This window comes from Neopelma chrysocephalum, unplaced genomic scaffold (genome assembly GCF_003984885.1).
Source record: "Neopelma chrysocephalum unplaced genomic scaffold, ASM398488v2 Primary Assembly neopelma1_81, whole genome shotgun sequence".
In the NCBI taxonomy this organism is placed as follows: Eukaryota; Metazoa; Chordata; class Aves; order Passeriformes; family Pipridae; genus Neopelma; species Neopelma chrysocephalum.
In genome coordinates this window covers 3,671,940-3,698,112 of record NW_020897743.1, presented here as the reverse complement: position 1 = coordinate 3,698,112, position 26,173 = coordinate 3,671,940, and the positions used below count along the sequence as shown (strand labels likewise).

The following is a 26,173-nucleotide window of genomic DNA, read 5'->3' as shown; positions in this document are numbered from 1 at the left end:
AACCTGCCGCCCTGCTCTCCTCCCAGCGGCAGGGGGCGCTCATGCCCTGTGCCCTCCCTGCCGCCTCCTCTCTATGGTTCCCCCGCTCCCAACTGCTTCCGCTTCCGGGCCAGGCCTTCTCTCTGGGCCGCCGCCGCCGCCAAGATGGTGAGTGCGGGGCTGGGCCGGGCTCTATCCGCCGCCATCCGCCCAGGGGACGGGCCGGGCCGGGCTCCATCCACCCCGCCGGCTGCTTTGCCGGCGGCCAGGCGGGCGCGGGGGCGCCGCAGGCCCGCGAAGGTGGCGCAGGGCGTGGGATGGGGTAGGGCGGGCGCGGGGCCTTGGAGCTGGATGCGTCAGGTCGTGTGGTGTAGTTTGTGATGTGTCCCGCGCCCCTGACCGAGCTTTCTCCGCGCCCCCCAGGTGAACGTGCCGAAAACCCGCCGGACCTACTGCAAGAAGTGCGGGAAGCACCAGCCACACAAGGTCACGCAGTACAAGAAGGGGAAGGACTCGCTGTACGCCCAGGGTAGGGACGGGCACGGCCCCGGCGGTGCTGCCCTGGAGGAGGGGGGTGGGTTGGGAGCAGGTGTGTGTCTGTGGGGGGAGAAGAACAGATTGAGCTAAAGGATGTGGAACTAAAGCAATAAAAAGACCAGTGACATGTCCAAACCAGTTTGGGGCAGTCGAGGTGTAGAAATGTTTAACTAATCTGGAGATGGTGTGCTCTGGGTGAACTTGGCTCGTTCTGATGTGGAGGCACAGCTCTGGAGCCCAGGCTGCCTGCCCCGAGGGAGGGCCCTGCCCACTGAGCACGGGCTGGGAGTTGAAAAGGAGCGGGACCTTCAGATCGAGGCGAGAGAAAGTGAACCCGGTGGCAGCTCAGCCAGAAGTGACGTGGGTTAATGATGCAAGTATCACCTGAACAAAATGTATAAATATCCTCCTGGTTTTGGCCCTTTGTATGCTGGCTTTGAGGATTTACCAGCCAGCAGAACTCTGAATAAATCGGTCCCTCGACCTCCCGTCTGTGTTGGCTTTGCACAGCGAGGGGACAGATCCACTCTTGGGGACAGCACGAGGGTGGGGGCCGTGGGCTGAGGAGGTGACACTGGTGCTGGTGGGCTGTGCAGGGGCAGGCTGGATCCTAAACCTGGTGGGATTTAGGAAGCACCAGTTGTGCTTGCAGCACCTCCTGAGTTGTTCCCTGTTCCCCACAGGGAAGAGGCGCTACGATCGGAAGCAGAGCGGATATGGGGGCCAGACAAAGCCCATCTTCCGTAAAAAGGTGAGTGAGTGCTGCTCCTGGGACAAGGACAGGAGACTTCCCTGGCAGCCCAGGTGCCTACCTGGAGGAGGATTCCTCAGCCCTGTGCCCTGCCCTATCTTAGGGCAGTTCCATGCTGGCAGTGCGAGCTCCCCCCCCCCAGCACAGACTCGTGGAATGGTTTGGGTGGAAAGGGACCTTAAAGATCATCTTGTTCCAATGCCCCTGCCATGGGCAGGGACACCTTCCACTACCCAGGTTGCTCCAAGCCCTGTCCAACCTGGCCTTGGACACTTCCAGGGCTGGGGCAGCCACAGCTTCTCTGGGCAACCTGTGCCAGGGCCTCAGCACCCTCACAGGAGAGAATTTCTTCCTAATATCCATTCTAAACCTACTCTCTGTTTGAAGCCATTCTCTGTTGTCCTGTCACTCCATACCTTTGTAAATAGTCCCTCTCCATCTTCCTTGTAGGCTCCCATGAGGTGCTTGTCTCATCTCCTTGCTGTCTTGTATCATGGAGATGCTCCTTCATTTGCAGGGGGTGTTTGCAGAGCAGGGGAGTGGGGTCTTGCTGGGATGGATACTTGCAAAGAAAGGAGTGTTTTCTTCATTGGTTGCCCAGGGGGAGGGTATGGCAAAGGGAAAGGAGCCTTCTGCTTGCTTTCCTAATGTCCTTGGAAGTGCCAGTAGTTTATCACTAAAACTTTTTGCTGGGTTTGTGAGGCTGCCTTCACTGACAAGGGGATGGGAGCCAAGTGTGTGCAGCTCCTGGGAGTACTTCAGAACACAGCATCATTTTCTCACAGCCTGCTGTCTCCAGGGAAATCTGTATTGCTGAGCCAGGGAATGAGAGCTGCTGCACTGGGCCTTTCCTGAGAGCCCCAGAGCAGCAGTGGAAGGGCAGCAGGGCATCCTGTTACTCATGAGCTGCAGAAACCTGCTGCTGTCACCCTTCTTCTTCAGTGTGGGTACCTGGCACTGCAGTCTTGCAGCATGTGTTCCCTCAGTGCATCTGTGACTTCTTGCCAGGGAGCTGGGGCAGGAAAAAACCTGTGGTGTTTTGCAGCAGGGAAGCAAAACCCAGTGGGTCAGTTTGTTGTTTTGTGTGAACTGTTTAGTTGTGCTCGTAGAGCTCGGTGCTGGAAAGCTCTGGTGTCCTGCTGGAGATGTACAGGAACTCTTCCAGCAGGAAGAAAAAAATGAGGCAGCAGGTTTTCAAGTTGAATTTGTGCCAGGAAGTGGGGAGACCTCTCAGAAAGTGCTTCTGCAAGCAGGGTGCACCAAGCAGCTGCACTCTTGGCACTCTGCACCAGTACATTGCCATTCCCATTTCTGTTTTTTCCCAGTCAGCATTGTATGGATGATTGGCTGAGGTTTTTAGCTGGTGGCTGCAGCCCTGTCCAGCTGCTACAGCACCTTCACAGCTTTGGATTCTTCCCACTGCAGTTTTTTTTGGGTTTCATCCCGCTTCCAGGAGCTGTGGGTCTGCATTGAGCCCGTTGTGTCACTGCTCCTTCCAAAGTTTGTCAGTCATTTTGCTTCCAGCTGTTCCTTCTGCCCAGTTCTCTGCTGGACTTCTCCTGAGCACTGCCAGTCTGTTCTCCCACAGTGTACAAGTTCCTGTGTTCCCTGGCACAAACTTTTTCCAGCAGGGCTGATCCCTGCAGAGACCAGCCCTGCCCCACTGAATGCTTTTGCCACTGTCCTTTATTGTAAAGATACAGATCCACTGTATTCCTCTGCTGATCCTTAAGTGCCTTCTTGTTTTCAGTGGAGGGAGCCTCTGTTGGTAGTTTCTCTTTACACTTTAAGAGAACAAACTGCTGAGCCTTCAGGAGTGCAGGTAACAAGGTTTTCTGAGAGCAGCAGTTTGTCTGCTTGGGGATGTTTGGTTCATTAAAACGCTCTGCTCCTCCTCCCAGGCCAAGACCACCAAGAAGATTGTGCTGAGGCTGGAGTGTGTGGAGCCCAACTGCAGGTCCAAGAGGATGCTGGCAATTAAGAGGTGCAAGCACTTTGAACTGGGAGGAGACAAGAAGAGAAAGGTGGGTTTGTGTGCTCTGAGTGGCTGAGAAAGGGGGGCAGTACTCAGTGGTGAGTAAACTCACTGTGTTTCTTGCTTCTTACAGGGCCAGGTGATCCAGTTCTGAGCATCATCCTACTCATCACCACGGACAATATTAAAGTATTTAGAGTGAGCCATTGCTTGTTTTTATGTGTTTCCTTATGTTGATGGGGTGGGAGTTGTGAGTACATCAGCCTGGCAGGGAAGGTGTTGGCTTGCAGGACTGCTTATTAAGAGAACAATTTGAAACCTGAAGGCTTTTGAAAAATCCCTCACAATAGCTGGGGTCTCCTTACTGTGTTACCTTGTAAGAGGTGTTTTGGAATGGCTCTGGTGGGTATTTGCACGCAGTGACTTCTCTGTGTGAACACTGTGCTGCTGCTTTCCCCTAGCCTGTGGCTTGTCAGCTTCACTGAGTGCAGTTTCTAGCAGTCCTTTCACAAAACCTTATGTGACTGGAACAAACTGGCCTGTCTTCTAAAACCTGATTTAATTCAGACACCATGCTGTCCTCCAGCACAAGTAAGAAAAAGCTTAGCCTTTTAAAGGGACTTTTAATCAAAGTGCTTAATCACAGAAGAACAAATGAAGAAATCCTGATTGTGTAGTGGTCAGAAGAGAACATACTTGTACATGCATGGCTGCATAAGTGATGATCCATCTCCTGTCCTGGCAGGACCTGTGTCATTTAAAGGCTGCTGCCAGCACTGGAAGCAAGCACACAGCTGTTTCTGGAAGGCAGCTCACTGAGGAAGGGAACTCCAGTGGCCACATGAAGGGCAGAGAGGGAAGTGACAGCCACTGGTGAGAGGAAGATTTCTGGCATGAGGAGAAACTCTCAAAAGCTGAGTCCTGCAGCATGCTACTTAATCCTATTTGTACTAAGCAAGCAGCTGTCAAGGAAGTTGCTAAGTGCAATGATTTAGGCCAGTCTGAATTGTCAGAAAGTAAATGTCCATGCTCTGAGAAGAGTGTTGGGTTTCTTTAGTGGGGTAGGAGCAGCTTTTCTTGGACTGTGTGCCCTGGTCTGGAAAAGAGAGCAAGGTGGCCAGGATGTTTCCCTTTAGTCCCTGAAATGCTCAAGATGAGCTGTAGGATGCTGCATGTGTATCCCTCGCCTTTCCTTGCATGGTAGTGTCAGTGGGCAGAAACAGGAGTTGCTGCCCTGCTGGAGCCCTGCCAGCCCCTGGGAGGAGCTGGGTGAGATGCCAGAGAAAATGTAAACAGCAGAGCAGTGCCCCTCTTTTTGTTCCCTCTGGTGATGGAACAATGGGTATTTGCCACATTAGGCTGAATGTTCAAGTAATGAACACCTGAAGATAGAACAAAGGCACCTGCTTGGAGGAAGGAGATTCCTGCCACAAGGAGTTCCTCAAGGAGTTCAGACAGTCTAAGGCTTAGGAGAAGATTGCCTGCTATAGTGCCAGGACTTTGAGCAGCACGGTGCCTGTGGGGTTCACCTCCACGCTCAGGAAGGAGGTCCAGCTGTAAACACCCCAGTCCCTGCTGGCTGGCAGGACCTGGCGCACGGAGCACGCTGGGTTGCAGGCCAGCCCATTGCCGAGGAAGGTGAGGGAGAAGGTGAAGTTCTGGGGTCCCCCAATCTCCTGCTGGTTCAGCACTGCCACAGCGTAGGCTCGGCCAGACAGGGGCCGCTCCCACAGCTCAAAGGTCTTGTCCTGCCAAGGAGAAAACAAAGCTGAGGCTCAAGGGAGGCCAGAGCAATGGTCATGCCTGTTGGGAACAAACAGGCTCACTGGGCTCCTGTCCCCAAACCCTGAGCACCTCTGTCCCTCCTCCTGCGTCCCCTTTCTGAGGGGCTGGCTGGCTGCCTGTGCCCCACACTGCACCCCCAGCCCAGTCCTGCTGTACCTTGAGGATCTGGTATCCCTGCCTGCCCAGCGGGTCCTGGTTGATGGCGATCACCTCCTTGTTCTGGAGCAGACACTTGGCCTCGGGACTGATGTGCCGCAGGTCGTTGGACATGAAGAGGGGAGCTGCCATGATGGCCCACATGGCCATCTGAGTCACTGACTGGTCCCAGCTCAGCCCGAAGTTTCCAATCACCAGCTGTGACAGGAAAACAAAAAGCGCCTGGTAACGCTTCCTGCAGAGCAGAAACTGGGCCACCAACCCAAGCACTGGGAAATGACAGGATGCTAAGGGTGGGCCCCCTCTCTGGAGCGTGGCTAGATAGGCTGAGTGCCAGGAGCAGGACCAGCTGGTAGGGAAAAACAAGGCATGACTAGTGAGGCAATTCAGAATGAGCCACCGATGGAAGCAAAGGCGGCTCTGTAAGTGGCTAGGCAGTGTTTAAGGTATTCCTTGCAATGCTGGCACCCAGGGGTTTTCCCTCTGGTGGGACATCAGCACTTTGGAGACTGTCCCCCAGTGCCACACTTGTGTTTTGAACTGGTGCTGCTTGTGGAAGGCTGCATTACACAAAGATGGCGCTTCCTTGGTACTGTCTGTACCTGCAGTTCTCTTCCCCTTTCCAGCCAGGACCCTCCCATCACGATCCTCATCAGAGGGTCCCATCAGACCTCTTCCCCTCAATGTTTCTCCCCTAGTTCCCTCCCTTCCCATCCTACAGCTGAGGGAAGGATTTTTTGCTGATGCTGCAGGAGGGTGTTGCTGTACTTGCCATGTCGGGATCATTCCAGCCCCCCGGCCCAGCTATCTTCACAATGCTGTCCTGGTGAAGAGCTGTCCATTCCAAGATACTCTTGATGCTGTTCCAGGAATCATAGACATCATAAAAGTTCCTCCAGTGATTGCAATACTGTTTGATCTCTGTGTAATTGGGCTGCCAAAACAATGAGTGTGATTAGTCAGAGTGCCTGGCTGTACAACAAGAGTGTAAACAAGGCTAAATGGATCAGGGGTAATTTGGGGGAGTACTAGGATAAAACACCTTCCATCACCAGCTATGTGGATGATCTGGTGCACGTTGATTCCCTAGGAAGCTTTGTGCCCAGTGACTCCAGTCTGCCATGTCCCAACACAACTGCTTCCCTTGGGAGAATAATTGTGGCCACCAGCTCTGTTAGAAAATTCCTTTCAGCGCAATTTTACTGAGGGTGTGACAGGGCCAGTGGAATTAAACTGTAATATCTCAACACTTACTGCCATTTCTTGGGTTTACACCCTTTGCTGAGTAATACATTTAATTCCAGTGGGAGGGAATGGCACCATTCTGTCACCGTGGCACAGGGGAAGCCAGCTGAGGGCAACGTGTGTGTCACGGACCCTGGCTGGCAGAAATGTGTCACTGAACAATGTGGAGGATGTCACAAAGCCTCTCTCCTGGTCCCCAGAGGTAACTGTAAGGCCAGGTCTGCAGCACTCTGTGTCCAGGAGGAGTGACACTGAGACTGTGTGTCTGCACTGCCAGAGGTTTGCTGCTTGGTTCCTTGGAGCCAGAAAGCAGATGGATGCTGCTGTGTTTTCTCTGGCATGCACCAGCTGGGCTGCACCTTCATGCTGCAGGATCCTACTGAATCTGTTTCGGCAAAGCAGTGACTCACCTCAGGTACAGTTCAGGGCTCTAGAGGAAAAAGTCTTTTTCCTCCATCTTACAGCCTTGGTCTCTGCCAGAACAGAATTCCTCAGGACGCTGTTTTGCTGTCTTAATGTTTTTCTGTTCTTCCCACTTTCAGCCCCAGGATAAGCCTTGAGAAACACATCTTACCTGCTGCATGGGCCTCAAGTAGAAAGGCCACTCACAGGCGTACACAATGCTCCTTCCAGTCTTGTTCAGGGCCAGAGACATGTGCCTGTAACCTAAAGCAAGGCAGAGGTTACACAACCTCCTTGGAGGGCAAAGCCTCTGTAGAACTAATCTGGTGTCACAGGTTCAGGTTTCAGCTCAACTCTCACAGAATCAGGGCTGAACACATTATCATGGCTCAGACACCACAGGGAGGACAGGGGAGCTCACAGTCTGCAGCCAGTCCCCTGCCTCCCAAGGACAGGTGAGCTGCTTCACAGCTTTGCTTGGGCAGGCTTATTGCTCCCAAGACTGCTGATCCCTTCGTACATACAGCCACGGGAAGAGGTTGAAAGATTTACTGTGAGGCACTTTTTCCTCTAGATACCCAGGAAATACCAGTCAGTATCTATCAAGCAGTGCAGCTTTGCTGGGTAATGTTGCAGGAATATGTTCTCATGAGGCAGTTGCACCATATGGACTGGGCAGGAATGCAAAACCACTAGTTTTTCCTGTCCTTGTCCCCAGACAGCCCTGTTAAGTCCCTTCTAATTGGCAGAGAGGGAATGAAAAGTCTGCTCTCTCCTCTGGAACTGCTTCAGTACAACTGGATTGTATCTGGGCTACACATATGATCCAACAGAAGCTTTCAGCTCAGCTGTCACTCAGGGTGCTGAGCTGTGCTCCTGTCTGTGGCAGTTGGCATATGCCCCACCATCTGGCTTCGATGGGATTGTCACTTGGGCAGGTTCTCCCTGCCAGGCAGAGACAGGACTCCTGCTGCCAAACACTGTGGTGCTGACTGTGCCAGCAGCCAGAGCCCAGGCAAGAGAAAAATGCCTTCCAAGTTACAGTGTTCTTCCCACAAATCTGCTCCTGTGGGACTGGGATTTGCTTGTGCTTCCGAAGAGTCTGTAGCCAACCCCCCTCAGAACAGGGAGCTACTGAGCTTTCAGCTGCTGCCTTGCCAGCCCGTGTGCAAATAACTTTTGAAGTGATATTTACACTGGTGTGCTTTAAAATGGAAACCCCAGTAGGATTATTATGCCATAATTCCCTTCATTTTCATCTGTTAAAAGCCCTCACAGCTGCCCTTTTCATGGCTGACACAACCTGTTCTTGCTTCAGGCTGATTCACGTTGACACAGCCTCGCCACGGGGATTGAGGGGTAAGTGTGTGAAACGCTCTGAGCTCTCCAGTAAAGGCACTGCAGGAGGGCAAAGCCTCTGCTCTGTTAAGAGCTGAGGAGCAGCCTGCACAGCCATCCCCCAGAGCACGCAGCTGATGTGTCTGTGCTCAACGTGATCCGGGCTCTGCTGTGAGAAAGCTCCTTTCCCAAGCTGTGCTCGTGGGAGAGCTCCAGGAGACCGAGCAGGTAAAAACACTGGGGTCAGCAACACTCATCACCTTAGAAACAGAGCCTCACACTTGCTTTTATGAGCAAATCCCTTAAATGGGTATGCTCAGGGAAAAGCAACTCCCTGGAGCCCCACGCCAGGCCTAGGGATTGCTGCTGCCTGCAGAGCATTCCCACCCATGGGAACGGCTGCCTGGAGCCCGTGCCTACCTTCTGCCAGCTGCTCCAGCGAGCCAGAGTTGCAGCCATCAAACTTGAGCAGGTCCACGCCCCAGGAGGCGAATGTCTGGGCATCCAGCTCGTAGTGGCCGTAGCTGCCAGGGAAGCCGGCACACGTCTTGCTCCCCACGTCGCTGTAGATCCCCAGCTTCAGACCCTTGGAGTGCACCTGCGCTTGTAGGGCAGAAAAGAGACCTGGGCATGGGGCAGGAGGGCGAGGCAGGGGAAGCTGAACATTTGACAGGAAGCTGAACATGAGCCAGCAGTGTGCCCAGGTGGCCAAGAAGGCCAATGGATCCTGGCCTGGCTCAGGAACAGGTCCAAGGAAGTGATTCTTCCCATGGACTCAGCACTGGTGAGGCCACCCCTGGAGTGCTGTGTCCAGTTTTGGGCCCCTCAGTTCAGGAAGGACATGGAGGGGCTGAAGCAGGTCCAGAGAAGAGCAACGAGGCTGGAGAAGGGACTGGAGCACAAGTGCTGTGAGGAGAGGCTGAGGGAACTGGGGTTGTTCAGCCTGGAGAAGAGGAGGCTGAGGGGAGACCTCCTCACTCTCTATGACTACCTTACAGGAGGTTGTAGCCAGGTGGAGGTTGGTCTCTTCTCCCAGGCAACTATCAGCAAGACAAGAGGGCTCTGTCTTAAGCTGTGCCAGGGGAGGTTTCGGTTAGGTATTAGGAAGAAATTCTTTACAGAGAGGGTAATCAGGCATTGGAATGGGCTGCCCAGGGAAGTGGTGGATTCTCCATCCCTGGAGGTTTTTAAGATGAGACTGGATGTGGCACTTAGTGCCACGGTCTAGTAACCACGGTGGTAGTGGATCAAGGGTTGGACTTGATGATCTCGGAGGCCCCTTCCAACCCAGCTGATTCTGATTCTAAGAAAATCCCACTGTGGCAGGGCAGGAGTTTAGCTCAGGGGGGCTGGCGACGGCAGTGCCCTCACCCCTCCCTGCGGGCGGCACTCACATAGTCGGCCAGCCGGCGGATCCCTCCGGGGAACCGCTCCGGGTCCGCCCGCAGCTTGCCCTGCCCGTCGCGCGTCGGAGCCATCCAGCAGTCGTCGATGCACAGGAACTCGTAGCCGGCGTCCCTCCAGCCATCGGCCGCCATCCTGTCTGCCATCTCCACGAACAGCTGCTCGCTGGGCAGGGAGCGGGCAATGTGGCAGCCGCATTCCTGCCAGCGAGCTTGTCTCTACCCACACCCTCTGCCAGAGTCGCAGCGCCGGGGAGAGCCCGGGGGTAGCGCCGATACCTGCGCTGCCCCCGGGCTCTCCCCCCGTGCCCCGTACCTGACGCAGCGACTCGGGTGGTCGCCACAGTCGGTGCCGCAGAGGAAGCGCTCCCAGTGCAGCCACCCCATGGGCGGTGTCCGGGCCAGCCCGTTGTCCAGCGCCGCCACCGCTGCCACCATCACCGCGGCCGCCACCATCACCCCCGAGACCCAGCGCGGCGCCATCGTGCCGCCGCCTTGACGGACAGCCGCGGGCGGCCAATCGCCGGCGAGCCGGCCCTGTCCGCGCAGCCAATCGCCGGGCGCGGCGCTGCCGGAGGGCCCGCCCTCCCGCGGGAGGGTCACGTGAGGGCCGCGTCACGTGAGGGGCGCCCGAGGCACGTGGCGGGGGCCGCGTCGCGGGATCGTGGGAATCGTAGGATCGGCCGGGCTGGGAAAGACCTCCGAGATCGTCAAGTCCAACCCTTGATCCAACCCCGCCGTGGTTCCCAGGCCGTGGCACTATGTGCCGCATCCAGTCTCATCTTAAAAACCTCCAGGGATGGAGAATCCACCACCTCCCTCGGCATCCCATTCCAGTGTCTGATCACTCTCTCTGTAAAAAATTTCTTCCTGTTATCCAACCTAAACCTCTCGGAGCTTAAGATTGTGCCCTCTTGTCCTGCTGCTGGTTGCCTGGGAGAAGAGACTGACACCCACCTGGCTCCCCCCTCCTGTCAGGGAGTTGTAGAGAGTGAGGAGGTCTCCCCTCAGCCTCCTCTTCTCCAGGCTGAGCCCCCCCAGCTCCCTCAGCCTCTCCTCACAGCACTTGTGCTCCAGTCCCTTCCCCAGCCTCGTTGCTCTTCTCTGGACCTGCTCCAGCCCCTCAATGTCCTTCCTGAACTGAGGGGCCCAAAACTGGACACAGCACTCCAGGGGTGGCCTCACCAGTGCTGAGTCCATGGGAAGAATCACTTCCTTGGACCTGTTTGCCACACTGTTCCTGATCCAGGCCAGGATGCCATTGGCCTTCTTGGCCACCTGGGCACACTGCTGGCTCATGTTCAGCTTCCTGTCAATCCAAACTCCCAGGTCCCTTCCTGCCTGACTGGGTCGCCGCAGCACCAGGAGGTGCTCAGGAGGATGTCGTGCCCCCGGGGTGGGAGGCCCTGTGTGTCTGCCTGGTGGGCAAGGAGGCCAATGGCACCTGGCCTGTACCAGCAATATCATGGCCAGCAGGACCAGGACAGTGATTGTCCCTCTGTGCTGGGCACTGGTGAGGCCGCACCTCAAATCCTGTGTCCAGTTTGATTCATGAAGGACATGGAGGGGCTGGAGCAAGTCCAGAGAAGGGCGACGGAGCTGGGGAAGGGTTGGAGCACCAGGAGCGGCTGAGGGAGCTGGGGGGCTCAGTCTGGAGAAAAGGAGGCTCAGGGGGAACACCCTGGCTCTCAGCAACTCCGTGACAGAAGGGGGGAGCCAGGTGGGGTCGAGCTCTGCTCCCAGGGAACAAGGGACAACTGGACATAGTCTTAAGCCTCACTAGTGGAAGTTTAGGTTGAAGATTAGGAAGAACTTAATCACAGAAAGGGTGATTAGACATTGGAATGGGCTGCCCAGGGAGGTGGTGGAGTCACTGTTCCTGGAGGTGTTTAAGGGAAGACTGGATGTGGCACTTGGTGCCATGGTCTGGTTGACACAGTGGTGTTCAGTCACCGTTTGGACTCAATGGTCTCAGAGGTCTTTTCCAACCTAAATGGTTCTGTGATTCTGTGTGTGCCTCATTCCTGCTGCCAGGCCTGTGTGTCCTGCTGCTGCTCCTGCAGCTGTGTGTCCCTGTGCCTGGGCTCAGCAGTGCTGGAGCTGCCCCAGGGTTTGGGGGCACTGGGGGCTGTCCCAAGCACAGGGTGGTGGGTCTATGTGAGCTCTGTGTGTCAGCACAGGGTCCTGGGGAAGGGGGGTTGTACCCCACGGGCCCAGGATTTGGTTTTGGCTCTGGTCTTTCAGCCCTGCCTCAAAACCTCTGTGAGCAGCTCCTGACAGAGCCTTCCTTCTTCGAACACCTTATGCCCTGTGCTCTTCCCCTCTGTCACTCATAACACCAGTTCTTCTCCCCTGTGCTTCTCCCCAGGGCTGGACCAGCCCCTGCAGCCCCACTAGAGCTCTTGTCGTGGCCCCCAGCACAGCAGGAGGAGGGGAGCAGGATGGAACCACTGCAGGGCTGTGGGTTGTGGCCCCAGGCTGCGGGTGCCTCTGGTGCTGGGGCCATCCAGGCATCTCGCTAGGTGTCCTCCGATCCCTGCTCTGGCACATCCAGGGAACAAAAGCCCTTCAGAGCCCGTGGGTTGATAATCACTCCTTGTTCCAGTGCCTGGGTCCTCTCCCTGCCCCTTGGGGAGCCGAAGCGCAGAGATTTCTCTATGTCGGACAAAACAAGACACTCTAGGGGCTGGAAAACCTCATGGCTTTGTTTTCTCTTGTGCAAAACGGCAGTCTGGAGCTGGGCTGTTATCCCGTATTCCCAGGGCTCGGGAGAGCTGCAGGGCTGATCCCTGCTTGCCTCCACGTTCCGGCCCTTCCTCACTGTTGCTTCCTGTTGCTTGTCCTGTTGTTCCCAGGAGCACCTGGCACACCTACACCCCTTGGGCTGGGGAGCTGTAGGGTGCCCTGTGGGCTGCATGGGCTGGCTGGTGTCCCCAGAGCAGTCCCAAAGCTGTGCTGAGAGTGGGGTGGATGTGGCCCTGGTGATGTGGGGTTTGGCAGGGCCCTGGTGGGACTGACAGGCAGTGGTGTGTTGCCGCATCTTAGGTGGCAGAGGGGTGCACTGGGACTCCTCTGTCGTGGGGGCATCACTGGCAGAGCTGTGCTGAGGGCTGGGGTGCTGGCACAGCCACACTGCCAGAGCACCCTGCGCCTGGACCTTCCCTGTGATGGAGGGTTCCTGTCCCTGTGGGTCTGTGGTCCTGCAAGGGCCCTGTGCCCCTGGCACAGCCCATCCCAGCAGCAGCTCCTGGTGCTTTCCTCTTGTGTCCGTTTCCCCACTTGTAAGGGGCAGCCCTGGCCCGCTCAGAACTGCCTGGCTGACTTTGGAGCTTGGTATTTTCTTTAAAAAACCAATTCTGTGCCCAGGCGATGTGCAGGGGTTGCTCAGAGCCCCAGCAGAGCTGTCGCCTGTTCCTTATGCCTGTTCCTTATGCATTGCACTCCCCTGGCTTCAAACCCAGAGTCCTGATTGCTGTGGGACATGTTGTCCTGTAGGCATTGCTGCATCCAGACAGGATGGTTGGCTAAACCTCTGGCAGCTGGTGTTGCCCCAAGGGAGCTCCAGGTTGTGGATGAGTGAAGGAGAGGGGGAACAAGGGAAGATTGGGCGCCCTGATGTTGCCCATGGAGAGCAGCAGAGCTCAGTTCCAGCAGGATCAGGCCCTCTGTGGTTGGCAGAGCAGGGGCCTGGCTGGTGTGCCACTGCAGTGCCCAGCCAAGGGCACTTTTTCTTGGACCCACAGAGGGCCTCCAAGGATCCCTTGGGGCTGGCAAGGGCTGCCCCAAACCCGTGTGTGCTCCTGGCCCTGGGCATGCTGTTGGCAGGCTGTGGGGAAACTGCCAGTGTTGATGATGCTCATTTTGCTGTTAATGGGAGCCCCATTAACCTGGTGTTAACTTCATTAACTTCCTTTTAAACCAGTAATTAACTCGGCCCTGGCTGTTGGTCCTGTGCCCAGAGCTGCCTCCTGTGGTGGCTGGGATGCACCCCCCAGTGCACAGCCTTGGGTGGAGAATGGAAAACTGACTCTGTCCAAAGGCTGTGGGCTTTGCTGGGGGATGGAGCCCCTGGCCACGCTGTGACCTGTGGGAACACATGGGGCTCAGCACCCCCAGCCCGGGTGCTGCTGCTGTCCCCAGGATGTGAGGAGCTGTGTGCTGGAGGGCAGGGACAGCCCTGCAGCTGCCTGGGTGTCCCAGCAGCTCCCAGTCCAAACTGGGCAGGGACTGAGTGCTGCTCCTGACCCTGAAACTTCCCTGGGGACATCCAAATCAGGAGGATCTGTGGGGCCACGGAGCAGTGCTCCCCTCATGCCTTTGGAAGTGTTTAATGCCAGTGATGAGCCCCCCCACCTTGCAGTGACCAGTGCATGGGACCTGGGGGCTTGGGCTTAGGCTGGATGTGTTGATTTTTTACATCATTTTCCATTTTTTCTGGGATGCACTCTTTCCAGGAGCTGAGTGGCTTGGGGCTTATGAAGCTGCAGCATTTGTCTCCAAACAGGCACTGACATCCAGCAAGAGAGGAGAAGGAGAGCAGGGAGTGAAGGATCTGGGTGCACTGTACTGCTGTGAAGTATCTCATGGCTCTCCCCTTGGCTGCGTCCCCTCTAGGTTTGGGGTGGGGATGAGATCAAGACTCTGGGGAAGTTTCGTTTGTCCCCTCTAAAGAACAGCCCCTGGACCCAGCCAGCATGGTTGCAGCTTGCTTTCTCTCCTCCCTGCCTCTGAAGGCCTCGGTGGGGCCGGGCGGGCGATGGGGCTGCGAGGTACCAACAGAGCTGGTCTGTGAAACTTGGCTGGGAGGACAGAGGGAGATTGATGTTTGCTTGGGCTCTCAGCCCTCAGCTGTGGGCTCTGCCCGCCCATGCACCAGCTGGGGACAAAAGCCCTGGCCCCGGGTGGCACTGCAGGGCTGGCGTAAGCCCCCCAGCACAGCTGGCAGCTCTGTAAGGCTGGCGCCTGCCCAGCGAGCAGCCCGGAGGGGCTGAGGGGCCAGGCAGGGAGGTTTATCCGTCGGGAGGCTGCACATGCTCGGGTGTCTGAGCTCCACTGCAGAGCCAGAGCCCCCCTGTCCCCACCTCTGCCTCATCCCGGGTCCTGTCTCCCAGCCAAGCCTGGATGGGGTGGAAAGGGGCTGGGGTGACCGTGGGGAGCACCCTACAGAGCTGGGTGGGGAGGGAGAGTGATGGGGCTTGGGGCTGGGAGCTTGCACGGGGCTCCTGCCCATCCCTGCTGGCGTCTCCCACGGGGGAGATAAACATGATGTCATAAAAATCACCCGTGGAGGTAATGACATCTGTGACTAATGGCAGATCAGGGCTCCTGTCCCCACAGGGTGGTCGTGCCCTTGTTCCCTCAACACACTGGGGCCCCGCTGGGAGCAGGAGCTGGCTGCAGGGTTCTTGGCAGAGACAAATCACCAGCACACCACTGAAAACCCCAGAAAGCTTTATTTGCGTAGGAAGATTGATGCTGTTTAAAAACCCACCACTGCTGGAGGTTGGTGTGGCTGCCCAGTGCCTGTGGGTGCTGCTCAGACTCTGGTACCTCCCCATTTGGCACTGCCTTGGGTGCTGGGGAGCCGAGGGACACCCCTTCCTCTGCCTCCAAACAGGGCCTCCCCAAAAGCGAGTCTGGCCTGGACACGGGGTGGGGCCCCACAGGGAACCCCACGGTGGGGGAGGCATGCACAGAGGTGGTGATGGGATGGAGCTGGCCCAGCCTGTCCTTGTGGGTCCCTCAGTCCTCTCGTGGGGTGGCCTGGGGCCAGTTCTCTGCTTGCCCAGTCTGTGGAATGGGTGCACGTGGCTGAGGACTCTATGGGGTTCAGGGGGTCGGGTGGGGCAGGGCGATGCTCCCAGTCCTGTGAGGGAAAGGGTGATTCCTGCCTGAGGAGCCAGGGCAGGGGTCATAGCAGGGGTTTCTTCCTGGGTCTGGCTTCAGAAGGCAGTGCTGGCCTCCTGCCCATGTCCCCCTGCCCCGCAGGGTCCATTCTGCCATGACAGGTGGGTCACTGCTGTGCCATGGGGGCACCTCAGCCTTCAGGGAAAGGGGAAAATCCTGTTTCCATCCTGCCCTACCTGGAAGACACTGGGCCTTCCCTGGCTCCCATGCTGTGGAGGGGATGGGCTGCAAGCCCACCCAGGCTGACTGTGGGCAGAGGGAAAGGAGAACATCAACACGTTTCTCTCTGTAGGACCTACATAAATGTTACCTACTGCTTTTATTTCCTGCTAAGCATGGAGGGTATCCAGGTCTGGAGGGCTGGAAGCCTTGCTGAGCTTGTCCTGTCAAGGTTTCAGTTGCTTTCCTGTCCAGTGGAGGGGTAACAGGGGTGAAAATGTCCAGGGGATGCTGCACCCAGGTGCCAGGCTGGGGAACAGGCTGGTTTCCACCTCCGGCTCTCTGCTGGCACTGTGGTGCTGTGGGAATGCAGCAGTCTGGGGATGCCACCACTCACTCTGCTCACCCAAAAGGATCAGCCAAGCTGTCCCCACTGCTTTCATCCTGAAAAACTCCCTTGGAAGATGGGCTGTGGGCCCTACCCGGCTGATAGTGCAGTGCTGGCTCCCCAGTGCCCAGTGACTGCCATCTGCAACTGCAGTGGCCATCTCTGCCCCCTCGCCATCAGCGGGACTGGGATTGCCTGCTGCCTGCCTCAGAGCTGGCACTGCCTTGGAGCAAACAGAGCCTCCTGTCCAGTGCCCCTGCCACAGTCCTGCCTGCAGCCGTGGGCACCATGGGCAGTTCTGAGCTGTGCAGGGAGGGAAGCATCCCTCATCCACTGCTTTGCTGTGCGTTGGAGCTGGCTGGGGGCTGGAGGGGCCCTGTCCATTGCTGGGCTGGGGGCTATGGGGCCGTAGCCAGCACCCCATACAGTCCAGCCTTTCCTGCAACCGAGCTCCAGGCTAGAGGAGAGAGAACTGCAGCCTCTCCCCTTGCTTCTCGTGGCCCTCAGCTCCATGATGCAGCCTGGAGAAGCCACAGCCTAACTGGGTAGGTGTGGAGGGGGAGAGTATTTTTCTGGAAGGTGATGTTCTTTGGCCACTGTCTTGTGCAGCATGCCAGAGTACCAGGGGCTCCCCTGTGCCATCCAGCAGTGCATTCCTGGGTAGTACTTGTTCCCCTGTGCCCTGTCAGCACAGCATCCCCGGGTACCTAGGGCTTCCCCAGCAGATCAGCATCCCTGGGTACTTGGGGGTGACACCATGCAGGAATTAGGAAGGGTCCCTCTCTCCAGCTGACTGTGGGGACCTGCGGTTGTTGATCCCCCTGCCTGGTGCCCTGACATCCAGTGGGGAATGGGCTGCCACATGTCCAGGCTCTGAGGCCCAGCCCAGCTGAGCCGCTGCTCTGGGACAGAGGGAAATGCAGTTCTGGCTGAGCTTGTGTTGCCCGGGCACACTGTGGGGGGTCAGACAGACAGGCAGTCGTACTTTTCCAGGCCTCAGGGCACCAGGTGGATGTCCTCCGAGCGCAGCACTTTGTAAACGACCCAGTAGAAGATGTTGAAGACCAGGAAGGTGAAGGGGAAGACGGCTCGGGAGATGGTGTCGATGCGCTTGGCCCGGTCGAGGTAGCGCCTGTGGAGGGCCTCCCCCTCCCGCAGCAGCGTGGCTGGAGTGGCTGGAGCAGGGCTGTACATGCTGGGGCCCTCCCCAGCCCCATCCTTGGGCTGCAGGCAGTGGCCCAGCCCGTAGCCTCGCAGGTAGAAGCGGCTCTCACGGACAAGCTCTTCCTCCTGGCGAAGGGAAAGGCTGTCAGCCAGGGCACCCACGGGTGCTGGTGCTGCAGGGCGAGCAGCTGCTTGTGGCTGCATGTCCTACCCACCCTGTGGTGCTGGGTGATGAGTGCCTGGTGTGAGGTTGGGTGCTTTTTCGAAGAGCCTGAGCCATGCAGGCAGGAGCACGGGACCAGCAGTGGTGTGCACAGGGATGGGGGTGAGTGCTGACCCATGGCCTTCCCACCCAGCACGTTTTAGGGGTGCATCCAAAGGCAACCCTGGCCCTTCCAGCCCGACACAGATCCCCCCAGCCTCCTCCCGGCTCCAGCTCGGGGGCTTGAGAAGCCCAGCTCTTGGGCATGGGGGTGAACTGGTGGGAGGGGGAGGATGGGCACATGGGGGTGCAGGGGTGTCAGGGGTGCAGGCACTGCTGTGGCAGCTGTGTTTGCTGCAGGGTGGAAGTGTGCCTGTGGTGGTGAACAGGAGGGGACAGGCATCTTGCTGGGGCAGACCCAGGCAGGGATGCAGGAGCCTGGCTACCACCAGGGCTTGAAGGGCCCCCCAGTCCTTCCAAGGGCCCAGACACTCATTTCTCCCCATGTCTGCTTGGCGGGGGCTGACTGGTGCAGCAGAGGAGGGAGGCTGAGAGAGCTTGTCTCCTTGCTGAGCTCTCTGCCCTTGCTCAGCCTGTCTCCTGCCCTGCTGGCAGGGGGCTGTAGAGAGGGCAGCGTGTCCACAGAGCTGCATCCCCATGATCAAGGCTGCAAAAACGCCACAAAAATCTCCAGTCACAGCCCACTGCCACTGTTCAGGGCACAGCCTTGCTTGCCTCACAGTCCCTCACAGCAGTGCCTGCACTCCTCCCCACCAACAGCTGTGCACTGTCAGCCACGTGCCTTGTCCTGCTCTGTTATCCTTGGAGAGGGTCGTGTGCGCAAAGATTTGGCGAGGGACAGGCATGTGCAAGCACAGGCTGCACATCTGATGTTTTACTGAGTGCCTGGGCTCATTTGGACTCATTTGGTCTCTGTGACTCGTCTCCCCTTTGCCCTGCCTGTGCTGCATCCGGCCGTGGAGGGTCCCTTCTCCCAGGGCCAGTGCCCTCCCTGTGCCATGCCCACCCGCAGCCTCGGTGCTGGATCCCAAACGCCATCTGCAACCGGCACTGCCCTCCAGGACACAGAGAGCAGCCCTGCTCGCTGAGCTCAGCCCGTGCAGGCGCTCGGCTGGCACGGGGGCTCTCATGCAGAGAGTTTGTCCCCTGCCATCCTGATTTAACTCAGCAATCTACAGTCTAAGCAAGATTTTTCAGTAGGAAGAGCAGCAGCCGCTCAAATTGCTGAGATTAGTTCTTATTTGCAGCGGAGTTTTATTTCCCTGCCCCAGGCTGAGTGCTTGTGGCTGCCCAAGCAGGGAGAGGCCCGTGTGTCCTGGGGGCCAGCAGCTACTCCCCCAGGAGATGGCAGACTGGTCCTCCCCACCAGAGGGTCCCTCTGGGCTGGGGCAGCCCCAGGGTGCTCACTGGGGGCCAAGGCTGGGTGCAGGGAGCTCCTGGGCGTGGATTTGGGTGGTCTGTGGGAGGGATTTGCTTTGTCAAGCACAGGAGCTGCGTGCAGTGGGGCTCTGCTCCGGTCTCTGTCGCAGGAGCATCCCGAGGTGCTCCTGGCTGCACCCAGTGCCATGTCAGCAGCACCCCAGAGTGGCTCTGCAGCCTCCACCTCGGGGAGGTCTGTCCTAAGCCATCAGATGCCCTCGGGTTATACAGAACCTCCCACTCCCTTGCCTGGCCAGGTGGGAGTTGATCTGCAGGGGTCGGTGCTCAAGGGCTGTGAAAGGCAGGGAGCACTGGACCGTGCTGGGGACAGCCAGGAAGTCTCTCCTGGCGTCCAGAGGTTGACGAAGGTGGAGCGGCGGCAAGGACAACCAGGCCTGATCTCCCTGGAGCTTCTGCACCTCCCCACCATCCTGGGAGCCTGTCCTGCCCCACGCTCCTCCCTATGCCTCAAGCTGCAAAGTGCCCTTGTGCCCTGAGCAGCTGCTGGAGTGACTGCGGGCAGCCCCAAGTGCCTCAAACCTGCCTGCACCGAGGCAGCCGGGCAGGCAGAGAGAGCCCTCACCCTGTCAGAGGAATGGGCATGGCCTGGGGAGCTGGGCAGCAGCCCAGGAGCAGCCATCAGTCTGCCTCAGCATCACTCAGTCCTCAGCAAAGGGGATTGTTTTACAGAAGGAGAAACTGAGGCACAGAGTGGGGGTGTCTACAAGGGAGATCTGCTCCATTCCCATCCCTCTCTCAAAACTCTTTTGAGCCCACGGAGCGGCAGTTCCATCCTACTGGCACATACTCTGTGCAAATCACTGGTCTGCTTCTTCCACAGGCCCTTGTGGCCCCCCCAGGGCCGGCTCCTGGGGGGCTTGTTTTGGGGAGGGGAAGGTGAGCTGCGCTGCACGGAGGGGCTGCCAGGGGGGTCGTGCTTTACCCGGGAGCTGGAGAGCTGCGAGAGCGTCGCGTAGGTGTGCTCGCTGCTGTGCCGGCTGCTCAGCTGCCGCAGGGACTCCAGGCTGGCCGTCCCGCTGCTCAGGCCCTTTTGGCATCCAGCAGTGTGCACCAAACAGAAACAGGACAGCCGGTGACCCATGGCCCTACCCCGGCCCCGGGGCAGCGGCTCTGGGGGACAGTGGGGACATGGGGGTCTGTGTGGGGGAAAACCCCCCCTCCAGCAGTGCCCTGGCACGGGGATCTGTCTTCAGCACAGATGGTTGCATAGGGCACTGTGTGGTGTGTATGTGTACTCATGTTTTCTGTGGAGATCTGGTGCCTCACGGTGTGTTTATGGCAAGGAAATGAGAGTGGGGCAGCCACATGCCCACCCCAAACAGGCCTGATGCCTGTGTTGATGGGCTGACGGAGGGGAGGACCATTTCCATGAGTGAAGGACCCTGCCTCTCCACATCTGCAGCCCAGGCCTGCCCCTTGGTGCCACCAGGTCCCCTTGGTGCCTCAGCACCCTGACACAGCAGTGAGCCCCCGTCACCGCTGAGGCACAGCAAGGAGCCCAGGTTTGGGGCTGCAGGTAAGAGGAAAGGCTGTTTTCCCCCCATCCTCACTGTTTGTTTTTCTACTTTTTGAGAGGAAGCAGAGCCTGAGGGTGTCCCTGCAGGAGAAGGGCAGCACCCTAAGCAAGGCCAGGGGCACCCGAGGGTGCTGTGCCCTGTGCTGCTCAGGCAGGCGGGGGGTCCCTGGTGTCCCAGAGGAGCCGGCCACAAGCCGTGGGCAATGAACACAGCCCAGCGCCGAGCCCTGCGCTGGGGGCTGCTGGAAAGTGGCCCTGCAGCCCTGGGGTGTCCCCTCAGGGGCTGAGGATGGACAGATGTCAGTGAGAGTGGTGGTGGGGGGACTCACCATCCTCTGTCGGCGCTGGCGGCGGCGCAGGCGCATGAACTCCTTGTGCTGGCGGGAGACAAAGTTGACGGCTGCGTATTCCAACAGGGCAGCAAAGACGAAGAGCAGGCACACGGCCATCCAGATGTCAATGGCCTTCACGTAGGACACCTGCCAGGGGGAGAGGGGGCTCAAGCACCCACTGGCCCCTGCCTAGCTTGTCATCCCTCCTGCCCCCCAGTTTCATCCTGCTGCCAAGAGCCACAGGAGCCCTCTCAGCTTGGACACATGGGCCGGAGCTCGCCCAGCCAAGCAGCACCGTGTTCCTCCTCAGCACATGTGGTATCTCAGCCAAGCCTCTGGAGCACTGGGGGTGGCAGTGGGCACCTCGGGTGCCCGGGCAGGCTGCAGCTGGGGAGCCCAGCACGGAGCCAGCACTGACCTTGGGCAGGGAGGCCCGGGAGCCGGCGCTCTGTGTGGTCATGGTGAGCACCGTGGTGATGCCCAAGCCCACTCGGGCTGGCGCCGCATCCATGTTGATCCAGAAAGAGACCCAGGAGAGGATGACAATGAGCAGGCTGGGGATGTACATCTGGATCAGGTAGTAACCCATCTGCCTCTCCAGGTGGAACTTCACCTCAATGCAGGTGAACTTGCCTATGGGGAAAGACAGCCCTGATGGGTGAGAGGGACCCCTGGGCCAGGAGGAGGGGGTGGCAGCAGGATCCTGGGGTGCTCACCTGTGTTGTAGTACTTGGTGCAATAGCCCAGGTCCTTCTCATCCCTGAGGATGAACTGTGGGAGTGTCAAGCCCTCTGCCACCTGCACAGCCTCCTGCTCCTCCAGCCACTCAAAGATGAGGTCGTTCATGGTGTAGCCAACTGGAGGGGATGTAGGGAGCCATGGGACGGGGAGGGACATGCACCCCATTCAACCCTGCCCTGAACAACTGCTCTTTCCTGCTCACCTCCCTCAGGAGAGGGCAGATGCCAGCTTTTGGGATGGGATGAGATGGGGGGAAGAAGCACAGCTTGAACCCCCCTAGGTACTCACAGCTCTCCAGCTGCATGGTGCATGTCTGGATGTCCATGGGGAAGTTCTTGAGGTCCATGGGGCAGGACAGGATCAGTGTCAGCCTGGAGGAGGCAGAGGAAAGGAGGGGGTTGGGGCAGTGAGTAGGGAAAAGCTGCTCCATGGAAGGCCTTGCCTCCCCCCTCAGGCACTGCACCAGAGGAGAAGGTTCTACCTGATGCTGTAGAGCACATTGCCATTCTTGAAGATGCGCAGCAGCTTGTTGTCGGTGGTGACCTCGTGGAAATTGGCCCCTTTCTCGTTGGCAAAGAACAGGTCTGGCTTCCAGATGGAGTCGAGCATGGAGGGGTCGAGGTCGAGGGAGTCGTCGGGGTACTCGCGGTAGGCCAGGCGGGGGTCGTTCCACTGCTGCCGCAGGAACACGTTCACCCGGTAGTCCTGGGACAGAGGGCACTGCGTCAGCTGGGAGCACCCCCTGGTGCCCGGGAAGGGGGAGGAAGAAGGGATGGAGGAGGAGGTGGAAGGGGCTCCCCCCACTGAGGCTCAACCCTGCAGTTGCCTCCTGCCTGCTACTAATCATGCTTGGGGCAGGGGCAGCTCTGGAGCCTTTCCATGCTGTTGGCAGCCGGGAGAAATTAAAAAGCCAAAGCCACAGCAGCTGAGAGGAGGAGGAGAAGGAGGAAGACCAGTAACTGCAGCTTGCAGCACTCTGCATATGACTTTGTGGCCCTGTTGATGTGATGGTTAATGGTATTAAGGCTTTGCAGAAGCACAAATGGTGAATTTTTAGCCCTGGGGCTTCCTCAGAGGAGTTCCTCATGTACCCAAGGAGGCTGCCTACAGCTGCCTCGCTGTGACCTCCTGGGAGTCTTTCTCCCAGCTCAGGAACAGGGAGTGTGACCCACACAGCCAAGCTTGGGTTAACTGACCCCAGAAAAATTCACAGCCATGTGCTATGGCTTTGCATGTCCCCACCTTGGTGCTAGGGAAGGGCCCCGTGTCATAGGGCCATTGTAAGCACAGCCATGGGCTTGGGCACTGGGACGACATGCTCCCGGGCACAGCCACAGCCACCCCCGAGGCACTGGGGGAGGAGCCCATGCAAACCCTGGCAAAACCCTCACCATAGTGGTCTCGGTGACGGAGCCAAAGCTATTGATGAAGATGTTGCACGTCACGTTGACGGGTGGACCTGGAAAACAGCGTGAAGCCTCCTCTTGCCGCTGGCTGCGGAGACACGGGCACTGCGCAGGCACACGCGGGGACACAACTCCTGCATGTGCTCCGTGGATCAGGGCACATGAGCGTCCCCCTGCCTGCTGGGGCCACCCCCGGGGGGTGTCGGGGTGAACCCCAGCACGCCCTGCAAGCACTGAGACGCCCGTGCTGTCAGACAAAGCAGGCACACACAGAGTGGCCGTGACGGCAGGAGCAGCGGGGACTCTGGGAAGGGTGCTGAGATGGAGGAATGTGGGTCAGGGTCCTGCCCCCAGAGCCCATTGCCTGGGTTTGGGCAGCCATGAGCATGGATCGCTGCCAGGTTTGGGACCCTCACATCCTCTCTTACCTTTGAAATTGGGTCGAATTCGGGCGTCGTACCCTGATGTTCGTCCCATAAGCTTGTCCAGGAAATCAGAGGGCGACATGGGCTGGGGTGAGCTTCGGGAAGCAGCTTTAATCTCCTCCCGCCCTGAGACCAGCCTGTGGGGCAGAGGAGGCGGGTTATCTGCCTGCCAGCACTGGGGGTCTGCAGGCACACCTTGGCACCCCGTGGGGACTTCCAGCTGCCAGGGCAAGCAACTGTGCCTGCACCGCATCCGCTCCATTGCCAAGTCCATGGGCTGACCCTGGGGCCCCATCCTTCTGCTCTGATCCTGGTGGCTTTTCCCCTCACCTGCCACAGTCTGAGTGTCATATATCCCTTGGCATGGTGTTGGGGGCCGGGTGCCTCCCTGCTCCAGGGCTGCAGTGGGGACAGGGCACAGCAGGCCATGCCTTGTGCTCTGTGCTGGTGCTGGAGAGGGAAAGCAGGGAGGCTCCTTCCCAGGCTCCATCACCATCTCCAGCTGGAGCTGCTGAGCAAACAATCATACCCTGCCTTGCACAGAGTCATGGCTTGGGGACTCGGGGGACACAACAGCCCTGCCTGAGCCGAGGGCTGGCCTGGTGTGAGAGAGGAGGTGTCTGGAGCACAGCTGAGGTTGTGACACCTCATCAGGGGCCAAGGCGACGCGGCAGGAGAGGAGCAGCAAAGCCCACCTCCTCACCAGCCGCGCTGACATGAGCTCTCCCACGCAGCGCTCCCAACGATGATGGAGATTTATTTAAGCTGACTTTAGAGGGGATATTTTTGTGAATGCATCTTAGCCTGCCAGCTTCTCTCCTTCCGTCAGTCTGTAATGATAATTTCAAGGAACAATGCTAGAGATGTTCGCTCACCACATTGCCAGGCATGTGGCTGTGATGGAGAGGAATTAGCCAGGGATCTCTGGACACAAATTAGCTTTGAGCATGTTGCTGGTGCTGCTGCGTGCTGCCTTGTAACTCCACCAGGTCCATGCCCAGGTGAGTCTCTCTCCTGGTTGAAGCTACACCACCATTACCACAAGAAGAGGACGATGTGGGGAGCTGGGAACCCTGGGGTCCTTCTTCCTACCTGCTCGTTCCTACCCCTTCTCAAGGAAGTGAGATTCATCCTAGAGGGGCTTATGTGCATCTTTTCCAGCAGGGCTGGATATCTCCTTAATTGGAGAAGAGCAGCAGAGAGTACCTGAGACATGTCCTGACCAAGAGCAAAAGGGTGGGAGAAATTCCCCATCCAGGAGCTGCAATAGCAAGGTGTGGTGCCTTGGGGAGGAGGACTCCAAGAGGCCAGGGTAGAAAGGATTTAAGTCAGGCCCCTCCCTGCCACATAGCTGTGAACCACTGGCACTGCCTGCCCTGGGGGCCTCTGCCACAGGATCCAGGTGCTGCAGGGAGCTCAGCACCTCTGGGGAGCGAGTGGGTGGAAGGGCTGGAAAACGCTAATGTCTGCCTAAAAGTGCCCCCCCACCCCCGCAGAGACAAGCAGTTCTGCGGGTGAAGCAATACCATTTCCCCCCTCCCTGCCACAAATGTTGCCGTTCCCTCCCCTGCCGTGCTGCTCCAGCCACTGGCCGGGTGGTGGGAGGGACAGTGGGGGCAGGGAGGAGGCTCAGCCCAGGAGCACTGCAGCCCCCCAAAACCCTCCCTGCCTGGCCCGCTCTCCCCTGCATCCCACTCCATCCCAGACAGCACCCAAGGTGGACAGAGATGGAAAAAGGCACATGGGGGCTTTAGATTTTCCACCCAAGTGGGCCAGTGGTTATTCCTACACCCATGGGACCTGGGGCACCCACCTACTGGGCCAAGTGACCAGGGGCTGGGTCAGGGACTGTCCTGAGCTCTCCTCCCCCCACACCCCACGAGCCAGAAGAGGGTCTGGACATAGCAGGGGCTTTGCAGCACCAGAGAAGGAGATGCCTGGACTATCACCTGGCTCAGCTCGCCCTTTCTCCCACTGGGACAAGACTCCCCAGCTGGCCCGGGGACAGGGGGACATACAGGGACCCAGCACTGGGGCAGGGGCTGCTGGGGAGAGGCAAAGAGCCTGACTGTGTGTGTAGGGGGCCTTGAGGAGAAAGGTCTGTTGGGTCCTCCAGGATGCTGGGTCAGAGTCCTGGGGAATAGGGGGATGAGACCAGATTTGCGGGAGCTCCAGTGGCCTGTGGGGACGTCCAGATAGGGGCTGAGAGCGTTCTGGCTAGGGGGATCATGCTCTGGAGGGAGGTCCGGATCGGGGGTCGGGGAACGGGTCCCGAGGCTCCTCCGGGTCAGGAAGGGGATGCCCAGGTCCCGCAGGAGAGATCTATCTATCTGGGAGGGGATGATACCCAGGTCCCGGAGGGGAATCGTGGCTCCCGGAGGTTGGGGGTGCCGAGGGAGCGGCACGGAGAGCCCCGGTCCCCGCAGCCCCGCCAGCACCCGAGCACCCGCGCCGTGCGCTCACCTGAGCGGGCCGCGCCGGGGCAGGAGGCAGCCGAGGAGGAGGAGGAGGAGGAAGGCGAGGGCACCGGCCCGGAGCGCGCCCATCCCGCCGCAGCCCGCAGCCCCGCCGCCCCGGGCGCACGGGCATGACCCGGCCGGCGGCGGAGCCGTCCCCGCTCCCGCTCCCGCTCCCGCCGCACCGGGGCCGCTGCCGCCGCTGCCGCCGCCCCCCGCCCGGTCCCGCTCCTCATAGTCCGGGCGCCCGCCGCGGGGTGGGCGCCGGGCGGCTGCGGGCCCCGGGAGCCGGGCGGAGCCTCGCCCGCCGCGGAGGGAGGAGGCGGGCGCGGCGGTGGGGGGCTCCCGGCCCCGTGCCCGCCTCCTCCCCGTCCCCTCGGGGCCGCGGCCGCCCTGCCCAGGCTCTCCGGGAACTCCGTGGGGGCTCCTCGGGCGGGGCGGGAGG

At 58.9% G+C, this 26,173-nt stretch overlaps 3 protein-coding genes across 7 annotated transcripts; 1 reads left to right on the top strand and 2 right to left on the bottom strand.

Annotated features, from left to right (window-relative positions):
• On the top strand, window positions 1–3,445 carry LOC113971031 (60S ribosomal protein L36a). Its single transcript, XM_027690545.1, has 5 exons — window positions 1–147; window positions 403–508; window positions 1,200–1,267; window positions 3,169–3,291; window positions 3,376–3,445. The coding sequence occupies exons 1-5, from the start codon at window positions 145–147 to the stop codon at window positions 3,394–3,396; spliced, it is 321 nt and encodes a 106-aa protein (XP_027546346.1). The 5' UTR covers window positions 1–144; the 3' UTR covers window positions 3,397–3,445.
• Window positions 3,446–3,845: 400 nt separating this feature from the next.
• Window positions 3,846–10,054, bottom strand: GLA (galactosidase alpha). Its single transcript, XM_027690544.1, has 7 exons — window positions 9,888–10,054; window positions 9,563–9,737; window positions 8,589–8,766; window positions 7,003–7,094; window positions 5,956–6,117; window positions 5,184–5,381; window positions 3,846–4,990 (listed from the first exon to the last, which is right to left on the bottom strand). The coding sequence occupies exons 1-7, from the start codon at window positions 10,052–10,054 to the stop codon at window positions 4,727–4,729; spliced, it is 1,236 nt and encodes a 411-aa protein (XP_027546345.1). The 3' UTR covers window positions 3,846–4,726.
• Window positions 10,055–15,005: 4,951 nt separating this feature from the next.
• GLRA4 (glycine receptor alpha 4) lies at window positions 15,006–25,968 on the bottom strand. Of its 5 annotated transcripts, XR_003535414.1 has the most exons (11): window positions 25,736–25,968; window positions 23,276–23,409; window positions 22,833–22,900; window positions 21,923–22,146; window positions 21,730–21,812; window positions 21,417–21,557; window positions 21,119–21,333; window positions 20,698–20,847; window positions 19,775–19,879; window positions 16,769–17,315; window positions 15,006–16,732 (listed from the first exon to the last, which is right to left on the bottom strand). XR_003535414.1 is itself a non-coding variant. In XM_027690540.1 (10 exons), the coding sequence occupies exons 1-10, from the start codon at window positions 25,816–25,818 to the stop codon at window positions 17,022–17,024; spliced, it is 1,497 nt and encodes a 498-aa protein (XP_027546341.1). In that variant the 5' UTR covers window positions 25,819–25,968; the 3' UTR covers window positions 15,006–17,021. The 5 variants fall into 5 exon arrangements, 4 of the variants coding, with proteins under 4 accessions (XP_027546341.1, XP_027546342.1, XP_027546344.1 ...); XM_027690540.1 differs by having other exon boundaries at window positions 15,006–17,315; XM_027690542.1 differs by lacking the exons at window positions 15,006–16,732; window positions 16,769–17,315 and adding an exon at window positions 18,769–18,869.
• Between the last annotated feature and the right edge of the window lie 205 nt (window positions 25,969–26,173).